The sequence below is a fragment of the Ursus americanus genome, chromosome 5 (genome assembly GCF_024610735.1).
Source record: "Ursus americanus isolate L20-20 chromosome 5, mUrsAme1.1.p, whole genome shotgun sequence".
NCBI classification, from domain to species: domain Eukaryota; kingdom Metazoa; phylum Chordata; class Mammalia; order Carnivora; family Ursidae; genus Ursus; species Ursus americanus.
In genome coordinates this window covers 13,319,155-13,330,775 of record NC_142131.1, presented here as the reverse complement: position 1 = coordinate 13,330,775, position 11,621 = coordinate 13,319,155, and the positions used below count along the sequence as shown (strand labels likewise).

Here is an 11,621-nt window from a genome sequence, read left to right as displayed (position 1 = left end):
GCAGGCAGCCCTTCCGGAATGACCCACAGCACCTGCTCCCTCCGGCCTTGGCAAAGTGAGCAATCCGGAGCCAGGCTCTGCAAGGAAACCGAAGCTTCGAATTCTGGGGAGCGACCTTCGTCTGCAGGCGCCAGCTCTGCCTCCAGATCGCGGCCTCAGTGGGACCTCTAAGCGAGGCCTCTCTTCACCAAGGCGTCCGAATTAGCTCTCCACTCACTCTCCATCACCTCGCCCTGATTTAATGCTCAGCGGGACATTTCTTTCAGTCTTGTGTGCCTTCTGTGTTTGTTTATTGTCTGTCTCTGGAATGTCCACTACACGGGGCAATGGTCGATATTTTGGGGCGCGGTATCGGGTTCCCGGCGCCTAGGACCCGGCCGGGCCAGGACGCAGTAAGCTGTCATATTCGCTGAATGACTGAATACTGTCCCCCGGTATTGAAGAGCTTGAACAGCAGCTGTCCCCTAGAGGGGCGTGGCTTTTCAGGCCCCGCCCATGAGGCCGCCCCCACCTCTACCCCGCTCCTCCCCTTCCTCTCCCAGGAGTGGGTCTCGGACTCTGTGGTGGTTTTCCCCTCTGGCCTCCCTCGCTCTTTCTGCAGCTGTTGCAAAAACCCGGAGCAGCGGAACTTAAGAGAGGCGGAGCGGCGCCGCCCCTCGCGGCACCTCCCCGACAGCCCTTGGCGGCCGCGCTGGGCATGCTCAGTCGACAGGGCCGCTTCAGTTCTTGGAGTAGGAAGCTTGGGCGCTTCGGCTGCAAGGAGCAGCGGCGAGGGGAAAATGGATCCTTTTACTAACGGTGAGTAGGCAGCCACAGGCGTCGGGGTTGGGACTCTCTGGGGTGCAGAGGGACGCTGGCCGTCGGGACGCGTGGTGTCGGGCTGCAGTTTCCCACGAGGTTTTGGGGGTGGTGGAAGCGGACTGGGGGAGGTAGCTGGAGGCTGGAGGCGGGTGGGGGGGGCGGGCACAGGCCGGCGCGGGACCGGGGGCTGGCGTGAAGGTCAGTGCCACCGTCTGCCGAGGGCCTGGGGGCGTCGGGTGCCTCCAGACCCGAAGCTGCGGTTCATGGCCAGGTGGGCAAACAGCAAAGTTTGGGCTGTTCTGCGCAGAGGAGGGGAAAGTTGGCCTTCTGGGTTCGCCCCTGGAGAAGGTGGTGTCCGCCGCGGCTCTTTTGGCAGGAAGGGTTAAGCCTCGGCCACTGCCAAACCAAACTTCTGTGGTGCGCAGGGAGCTGTCCCCCCGTCCTTCCGCGAGTTGTCTGCGTGACTTTTCCTAATAGAGCGGGGTGGGGGTGGGGGGCTTGGCAGGTTAATTTAGTGGAAGGAAGGGAAACTTGCGGAAAGGCTTGCTTGATCCTGCTCTGCCGAGGAGGTGCCTACCCGCATTGTCACCCTCCTGCAGGGTGTTCAAGCTTCCTTTCACGGGCTCCCGATAATACCAGTTTTTCAGTCGAAGACTCATTAAATATCAGGGGTCCGTCATGGTGATATCACAATGTGACAGGAGGCGAGAGTCAAAGCAGGAGCCAGCAGGATGCCCTGCAATCAGCCACAGCTCTTTACTGAATGGACAGAATAAATCCCACCCTAGTTAAAACCGATGGCTTTTGTTTGGACCCGAAGTGCCAGAGTCACAGTATAGGGGTGAGATGTCTTACCATTCTGTGGTGTTGAGTATATGGATTCCCTTCTGGGACAGAAAGTAGAAAGAATGCCAGTAGGGGAGAATTCACACTGAAATTAGACGATTCACTCTATAGTTGACATGTGTTTCCTTGCAGATGGTTGGTTACTTCAGGTAGACAGTTTGTCGCATTAATAGAAGCGAACGTCTACACCGGTTTAGGTGGGTCAGTTGCCAGTCAAGGTAGAGACATTGCCCACTTATCCCAAACCCTAGCCAGACTTTGTTGTATGCTTTTTCATTCATAGGACTGCAAATTACTCGTTATATTCTCCCTGTCCCTAATTCAGAATGCTTTATTCTATTGCCATCTTCCTGTCTGTACTGTCTAATTAGGCTTAATGATGGCAACTTTAATTCTGAATTTTCTTTCTCATTCAGGTTCTATTTGTAATTTCGAAGCCTCTAAGAATAGTCTGGTAAAGTTACTAAGAGAATTAAGGAATACTAGGGCTGAAAGTAAACTTAGAAACCATCTAGTATTTACTAGTGTAAAATGTGTTTAATACAAATCACTAAATACTTTCAAATGAATATTCCAAGGCTTTTTCTTTGTCCTAGGTAGAATACTTAGAGCTTCCATGTTTGTAGGATTTTAAATGTGAACTTTCACTTAAAAAAATTCCCCGCAAGGCTGAGTCACCGATTTGATCAAGACTAGTGCTAGCTGATTTGGTGGACCTGTGCCTACAGAATTAAAGTACATTCTCAAAACCTCCAACTGGCGTCTTTTCTCCCCTCTTAAAATATGTTCCTCTAGATGTTAATATTTGCGGATTGTCACATTTGAGGGGGCAATGGAAAAGTCCCAGAGAGGTGAACAAAGAAGGCGGAATGCTTCAACTTCTGTGTAGGAGATTGGATTTTTAATTCTTTTCCTATCTGTCTTCCAGAAACTGCTGGAAACAGTTTGACCGTGCATCATTTTGGTTAATGTGTAAATCACTTGTTGAAGGCTTATCTAAGTGTCTTTTAACAAGGAAATAGAAACTACAACATCTAAAGTCAACCAAAAATTAGCTCCTAGCAATTTGAGGTGCTTTTCAGGTTTAAGGTGTACTGTTTATTTATTTCAGAACTTTTGAAGGATAGCTGTAGAATTTTTCTAGTGTCTTTAAATGGGACTTGTTTAAGTATGTTTATCTTTGTACTTAATCCTAATGAGTACAAAGGATACTTACAGGTAGTTCTTCTCTAGGTCTGGGTGTTTTGGTGCAGAGTATTTCATTATCCCTAGAATTTATAATTACAGCATTTATTAGGCTTGATATTGGCTTTTGTTGCACATTCTCCCTCTTCTAATAAAATCTTCACCACTTACACTTTCTCATACATCCCTGCTTATAGAGAGAGATGTGAGAGCTTAGCAAAACCAGTCTCAGCAATTCAGAACCACTTGCCTTTCAATTAAAATGTTGTCAGTGGTTTCACCCTCTGACCTAGAAATTTGTAAAGGAGGAAATTTAATTTCTGTTTTGTCATTTTTGACTCTCAGAACTCATCTATTCCGGTAGGGCTTTCTGTGCTTTCCCTGTTTTCCATCAAAACTTGCTGCTCCTATGGCTCATTGGTCTTGGGCCCTGCTCTGTACCTGCTGATAATGGGTTCATTTGATGAATATCTTATGTTAACCTATCCAGATAACACACTGCTTCAACCTATTTAATATGCTTATCTCCAGAAAGGTTTTATAAGAAGGGACCTTAGTGCCAGGATTTCCCATTTGGCTCAGGAGAGATTTTTGATCTTGCCCTTGGGAGGGGACTGTTGACTATTACACTGCAGACTGGATATCCAGTCTGGCTTTGGTTTCTTGGTGATTTTTTTTATGGGGAGAAAGATGTGCTGGACTAGTACTCAAGATTGGTTTGGCAGTAACTATTATGTCCTGTTAGGCAGTTAGAGGTGAAACTCTTAGGAAGTAGTGATTTATATATTACAAAAAAAAAAAAAAAAATGATGGCAACTCCCTAGATCTTTTGATAGATGTACTAGATTAGGGCAAGTAGTTATTTGATGACGGTGCAGCTTTATTTCTCTTTATTTGTTCTCCTTTACATGGAGGATTAGGGTATTTGAGAATATTTAAATGCACGTTAAGGACTGTAAATGCCAAGGTTCAGTCTTAGAATCTGATCAAGGAGTTCAGAGCTCAGGGCTAGAAATGTGCGACTTCTTTTTGAGGATACCAGAAGTATTTACCAGAAGAGAGCTTTTGAGAACTTTATTAGGTAGGCAAATTGAGGATTTGGAAGCATACTGATGGAGAAGGACTTTTTTCCCTGATATATACATACATTCATCATTTTTTTCTTATGAACAAAGTTCCCAGGAATCACTTTGGCATTACGTCCCTGGTATATAATCAAACAAAGGGGATTTACCTGTCTTACAAACTATCTTTGTTTTTGTTTTCAGACTGGCATCCGGTTGGAAATATTACCCAGCTTCCAAAATGGGAAGTCTGGACAACAAATTCAATATTCATGGGTCGTAAGGCAGTATCAAATTGTGATTTCATCTTTTGATCTTGCTAATAACAGTTGTCCTATAGTTATACATTTCTTTTTTTAAAAAATTAGCATCATCTGTCAAAAATATGAGCTTACCACATTTTGTTTATATATATATTTCTTTTGTTCTATGATAAATGACCACATTGAAAGAAAATCCTTAAAAATGGAAGATCATTGTTGCTCTGGTGACAGAATATAAGTAAAAATATGTTTTTATTCTTCTATCTCGAGTTTTCTATTTCAGTGAAGTGAAATAGAACTGTATAGAGATCAAATGTTAACATCATTTAATATTTTAAGGTTAATGCTGTAATTAGAAACTATCCAGTTTTTAAAGAAAGCAGTGGGGGAAAGTCCTTTGCTTTGCATAACAATTTCCAAAAAAGTCTGTCTTGAGACAAACAGCATATTTTAGGAATGATTAAAATCAGTGATTTTTTTAAAAGATTTTATTTATTTATTTGACAGAGAGAGAGAGAGAGCATAAGCAAGGGGAGCAGCAGGCAGAGGGAGAAGCAGACTCCCCGCTGAGCAGGGAGCCCAATGCGGGACTTGATCCTAGGACCCCGGGATCATGACCTGAGCCGAAGACAGACACTTAACTGACTGAGCCACCCAGGCGTCCCTAAAATCGGTGATTATCACTTATCTATAGATGATCCTTGAGAGCTGAAAGATACATAACCAGAAAGATTAGTTATAAGGAAATTATCATACAGAAAATTAGCCAGGGGTGATTTCCTCTTCAGTAATGCATTCAAACACTCTACTTACAAGTAGATTTTCTGCTGGACACACTTGCAGGAAACCCACAAACCTGTCAGCAGATAATGCTGACCTCAATAAGAGAAATGAAATGGAAAAAATCTAGTTTTGTTTTCAGGCTAATATAAAACTAAGAAATATAGAAGAAACAAAAAAGCAATAAGCCTTTAAGATAGTTTTCTAATTATGAAATAAATGCACAGAATTGTCTTCATAACCTGTTGATGTAACATCTGTCACCAGTTAAGTTCACATTTGTAATGATTCAGTGTAATACTCCTATTGGGAAACAGCAGCGTTCTGAACCCTCTCTGTGAAAGTAGTAGGAAATTGAGATATGAAGGAATTTAGCCAAGGTTACTCCTGAAGTTGTGACGGAGCTGGATCAGACCCATGGCTCCTGGTAGTTGAGGTTAGGACAGTGTCACCGTGTTCTGTCAGTTAGTTACCTCATGTCTTGAAAACTGTAGAAACTGTAGGAGGTTGGAACTAGAGCTAATAATACTGGTAGATCTCTCCATAATATTATTGGAGCAATCACAGAAAGTCTTTTTTTTTTTTTTTAATTTGAATCCCTAGATATGTACCTTTTGTGAGTATCACAAGAAACCAGGATTGGGAATGAAGGGAAATTTTGGAGCCTTTGTGGTGGTTCAGCAACTTGTGTATGTAGTGGCCTTTATAAAGAAAGCTGCTCATTGCCCTGGAGTTTGTGTGCAGTAAATATGACAGAAACAAAATAGTTTTTGTTCCTTAGTCTATGGAAGGATGGTCAGGATTCCTTGTAACCTGATTCGTTGTAATCCATTTGTGATTGTCCTGGGAGTACCTGTAGGACTTTGAATCCAAAGATATTTAGGAAAAACAAACAAAAAACAAAACCCCAAGGATCTTTAGGGAAAATTGGGACTTAAGAGAATTAGTGATGAAGATGAGAGAAATGTAGAGATTTAAGGTAAAGGGGGAAGCTGATAGGCAGAGATTTCCAAAATGGTCATATCTTGAACCTTGCAAATCTTTGACTGAGAAATGAATTTAGTTTGGGGAGCAGGACACTGATATATGAGGTCGAAAGATGGAGGAATTGGGGTTGGAATGGGCAAGTAGGTGGGACTGGTCGGACAAAAGCAATTGAGGGATAAGGGGATGAGTGAGTTAAGACTGGCATTTGGAAGCCTGGAAGGAGATAGGAAACATTTGCCACTAGTTAAATCATACTGCGTACTTCTCTCTCTCATAGTCAGAAAATTCATGGTCTCTTGTAAGTTAAGATTGTTCACTGTCCCGGGGGCGTTTTGCTGGCTCAGTGGGTACAAGCATGTGACTCTTGATCTCAGGGTTGTGAGTTCAAGCCCCACATTGGGTGTGGAGCCTACTTAAAAAAAAAAGAAAAGAAAAGAAAAAAAAAACTGTTCTCTTTCCCGAATGCTTTAGATTTTAAGAAAAGCATTACTAAGAGGTATATAGAGCCATTGACTTTGTGGGAGCATCGTGATTGCAGTTACTGTTTTTTAGTGCCTGGTTTTGCTTCACTTTTCTTTTTCTTTTTTTTTTTTTTTTAAGTGAACTTCCATTCTTTTTTTTTTTTTTTTTTAAGATTTTATTTATTTATGTGATAGAGAGACAGCCAGCAAGAGAGGGAACACAGCAGGGGAGAGGGAGAGGAAGAAGCAGGCTCCCAGCGGAGGAGCCCGATGTGGGACTCGATCTGGAACACCGGGATCACGCCCTGAGCCTAAGGCAGATGCTTAAGGACTGCGCCACCCAGGCACCCCTTGCTTCACTTTTCTACTGATGCTCATGATTGAACAATGAACCAATTTAGTTTTTAAAAATTTCAACCTTAGCATCTAAACTAGGAAGAAACCAGTTCATTTACCAAATACAGAAAGTTCAGGCTTCTAAGGGAGTTTGAAAAAACAATGAAGCAAGTTCAATAGTAAAAGACCCTTTGAAGTTCTTTCCCTTCAGTGTGCATTGCTTAATGAGGGTCTCCTGAGCATTCCTTCCACATACTTCAAGAATGCAGCCACCAAATAAAACTTAAGCTAGTTGTTTGGACTTGTTGTAAATGGAGGGATTGAGTGGTCCAGAGTTTTCTCTAGACCCTGGTGCTATCCAGGGAGGCCAAGCCAGTGATCTGGGATGAAAGGAGGTAAAGGCTTCCTGATGCTTCTGTGGGGAGAACTTCATAAGCTGGGCTAACAGGAGAATGGGAAGTGCAATGAGAGAATGGGTACCTTTGTGCTCCTTTCCTTCCTGGACCTTGCAGCAAATAATGCCCAGGGCTGCATGGTAGCGTCTCTTAGACAGCTGCCTCAGGTGTCATTCACTGTCCTGGACATGAAACTGTTATTTCATAAGATTTAAAATAGTTGTTAGAACAGTCATCATCTCAGCAGCATTACACCATTCTAAAGTCTTTTTAGAGGAAAAATGCATGGTGATTAGTGGGAGTGATTGAGGACAGCTAAATGTTTTAAAGATCTTTCTTTAACTTGGTACTGGTAGTATGATTTGAAGACAGAAGTAGTATAATCCTTGTCTAGTTTCTTCTCATTCCATAATTGTCAAAATGTCCTCAACAGTTAAGTAAGGGAGGCTGCTGTGGCCCTTGGAGCTTGGTGGAAGGAACTAGTATGTTCAAGATTTATCAAAATAATGTCGGTGAGTTTGGGCTCATTCCCCTTTATACGTATTAGCAGTATTTTCTCTGCCCTTTAAATGCTGAGCACCTAAGCCCTTTGGGCCACTGACATTGTCCTTTTAGTATCTAGGTTGGGTGGCTAATTTAAGAAAACAATTCAGACTAAGTGTAGAGTATTGAGTGTTGGTGGGACTAAGAAATGCTTTGCTTTTTAGAACAGCAGCCTCACTTCTGTCTGTATCACTTCTGCTACTGAGAGGCTTGGTAAGTGTTCATTCGGAGGAAGTACACAGAAATATAATTGACTATAAAGGGAGGGTCCAGCCTGATTTGGGGATTAGATAATAGTGTGTTGAATTAGATAGAAATAAGCAAATGTTCACTAACGTGTGGCTAACTTTGCTCCAATGCAGTTCATCGCAATTGGGTATGTAGTTCTATTTTAATTAATTGCCAATTCAGGAAACACTACTGAGATAAAGACTTGAAGAATTCATGCACAGAAGCTTTTCTTGGCAGCTAATGAAATGACAATGACTATTGGTAGACAAAAATGTGGTTACAATCCCAGACTTTTGGATCATCATCATATATTCGTAAATGACTTAATGATAGTCAAATGGACCCTCAGTAAGTTGTAAACTGATGGCAACGTTTTTGCTATGAAGATTCAAGATTATCATCTCCCTTGTATTTTATCAGTCTGATGAGTCAGATGGAAAAGTATTTCAAAATTTTCAGCAAAATAGTTTTTTCAAATTTCTCTGACATCAGCTCTACCAAATTTATTCCCCAATTGAGGTATTTTCTAACTCGTAAGCTTTCTGCATACAATGAAGAGTTCTCATACCTTTTCTTTGCAGATCTCCATCAGTGTTATGCATTCTCTTTAAATCACTCACAGGTATTCTTTAGGCCTAAACCCATTTTTCATTTTAAATAAAGAATTATGATAGGTTAACATGCTTTTGAAACTATAGCCAAATAGTTCATGAAATTAAAAATAAACTTCTAGCTTTTGCTCTTCAGAAAGTATTTGCAGTTATGTAGATTTACCCGGGAGATTAATGAGCACAAATATTTAGGCATCATTAACAGTTTCAATTACTTTTTACAGCTAAGTCTTTCTCAGAGGTCTCCTGAGGATTGTCAAGGGCTGTGTCAAGGGCTGTAGGACCTGTGTTACAGAGGAAATTTTTTAAAAAAATACTATATCTGATAAAGATTATAAATTTGATTGGAAGCCAAGTTGAAGTAAATATAAACGTTATAGTAAGTGATGTAGCTTAGAAAAGGAAAATGAAATTGAAAATTAAGCTCAATAATTTTATTTTTACCCAAAAGATATTAGTTAACTTTTAAAGGAATGAGATTGGCATACCTTAGTGTGAATTCTGTTCATTATGACAGTATTCTGCACTGTTTGTATTCTTTAGTCCATGGGATATCATGTTACACTTGTTAACTTGATGGGTTTTAGGTGTCCTCTAGCCAGAATTTTAACTAGAGCATTTCCTCTGTGGAATCGACAATGTTTTTGAATGGTGGTTGTTCAGTAGAATTAAATGATTATTATTAGGACTTTGTACATTACTGTAAATTTTACATTTTCCCTTGCTTCTTTTTTAATTTCATTCTAACTAACAACAAAAGAAAATAAATACAGGAGTACATATGTATATATACACAGAATTTATTGTACAAAAATTTTTTTAGAAGATGAATGCTTTAGACTTAAATCTACTTTTTTGAAACCAGGTAATATTGAGATTCGGATGTACTTAATTATTTTCTTTTTTGTTATTTTCTTTTATTTTGAGTTTCTTTTTACATTTTGCTAATAGCTTTTCTTTGTCTCTTATTTTCATCAAGACTAAAAATATTGCAAACCAAAATTAGTGTTCCACCTCTCCTTGCTCCATTCTTCTTTTGGGGAGTCAGCAGTTGGGGTCAGAGAAGCATAGAGGGAATATTTTAATACAAATTCTTCTTGCATACCATTTTAAACTGTGTCACTTAACAAGTATTTAACAAATTGTTTTTGACAGGCCCCCACTTATCTCTTTTAAAAAAGATAATAGCTTTTAAAAAGATAGCTACTTCTCTCAAATAAATACATTAAAAAATACCTTCACTATGTGCTAACTTGTTCCAAGCTTTGTTCTTAAAGTGTGGTCTCTGCCTTTGGCCTCTGCATTTGGAAAACTTACATTCCGCAGAGTAAATTTTTAAAAAAACTGTGTATGAGCACACAAATTAGTACCTTCTCTTTGAAAATGGTAAGACTTGGAGGAGCACATGTCCTATCCCACACTGCTTTCCTTAAATATATTTGGTTTTATACTTTTATTTTTTTTTCCTTTTAGAGATCTAACCATGAATCAACTTCTTTTTGTAGGACTACTGCATAGTGTAGCGTAATGGTGAAGAGTAATTCATTCTGCCAGCATTCAAATCCTGGCTCCTCACTCACTAGCTCTGTGACTCTTATTTAAAGATATTACCAAGATGTTTTACTAAATTACGCTAAAAAACTAAAATGTGTGTGGAAACTCAAAACCTTTTCTGAGATCTAAGAGACTTGGTGGTTTGGGCATATTCCTGCCATAATGAGATTTTGAAAATTGGGAAACAAATGATACTTCTTGTATCTTGTTTACTAATGGCTCGAGGCCAGTGTTGAAGGATTCTTTCCATTTCATATTTATTAACGTTTATGCATTTGTAACACTTTCAGGGAAGTGTTGCCTAAGAATAGAGGAACTATTCATTTCTACATTCAGTTTAATTCTGGCTTATATGTGTTTTTCTGGTTCCTTCCAGCAAGTGTAATATGCAACACCTTGCTATTTATACAAGTAGATCTTGTTTCAGTGTTAAATCAGGCATTAAATATATTTTGTCTCTTCGGTGGGGTTGAAATAGTTAGGAATTTAAGACCAAAAGGGGTAGTGTTAACACGAAGCTGTAGAATAAATGTACTTCTTTAACTGTTAACATTGCCTGTACTTCGTAGGCATCAGGAATGCAGACAAACATGTCTGTAATGTGTTTCGCTTATACCTGTTTTGTGTTCTCACAGAAGCTTAATAAGAAACTAGTTTTACTAGTGAATTTCAATTTCTGCTAGTACCAGTGACACCCTTATTTTATTATCATTTTGGCTGAATGAATGTAACTTGGCAGCATCTTTTTGGCTCTGAGAATCTGCTGTGAATTTCAGCAGTTTACCTCCCTATGTCCACCCTGCCAGAAGTCTCTAGGTCAGTTTGTTTGTTTGTTTTCTCACAAAGATAATATTCTGAACTTCTGAATCATATAAGGTAGTGATTTTGACTAAAGAGCAAGGTGAGGGAGGTAAGAAGTAATCCTGTAAGTATTTGGTGGCTAGGTGGGTGGATTGCGTGGGAACAGAGTAGAGGCATTCCTCCCCTTGAGCCACAGTTGTTCCTGGGAAACCTCAGCGTTAAGAAGAGAGTGTTTTCCCACAGGAATAAGTTACTGGAGTTCACATTTCTGCCCAAGAATGTCCAAAAAGGCATAGATGGTATATTCTGAAAGCAGAGGTACCACTTGTTTAGGACTCCATTTTCTGAATGGTAAAAACCACATTTCCAGTTCTATATGTATGTACATGTGTCTTCAGCCAGGAACCATCAATTACATATGACAGAGAAAACACAGCTGTCTTGTATTTGGTTCCTACTAGAGTTGGCACCCGACATAGTACCCCCCATGTTAGATGCACGTGTTAGATGCACATTAAATGTTACCTGAGACTAAGAGGACTTCACACAACTCCAAAACAAACTTTAAGTAACAATTGTGTTCTTGTTTTTACTCTTCTAATTTTGGGTTGTGTTTTTTTTTTTTTCAAGTAAAGTTTAATTTCAGCGCTCTTTTCTTTTTTCTGTATCTTTCTCTCTAGCAAACAGAGTAATTCCAAATCACTTTTTCTGAATATTCTTTTCAGTGTTCATTCAGCTTTCCTTTCCACTGAAATGCCTTTTG

General features: G+C 40.1%; 1 protein-coding gene across 2 annotated transcripts in view; it reads left to right on the top strand.

Moving 5' to 3' along the window:
* Positions 1 to 413: 413 nt before the first annotated feature.
* The window catches only part of LNPEP (leucyl and cystinyl aminopeptidase), an 85,911-nt gene continuing 74,703 nt past the window's right edge, over positions 414 to 11,621 (top strand). Inside the window, exon 1 of one of the 2 annotated variants that reach the window (XM_045808350.2) lies at positions 414 to 798. In XM_045808350.2, coding sequence (XP_045664306.2) covers positions 414 to 798 — 385 coding nt within the window. Of the gene's footprint in view, positions 799 to 7,405; positions 7,875 to 11,621 lie in introns of those variants that run through there. The other variant, XM_087861965.1, reaches the window with a different exon arrangement.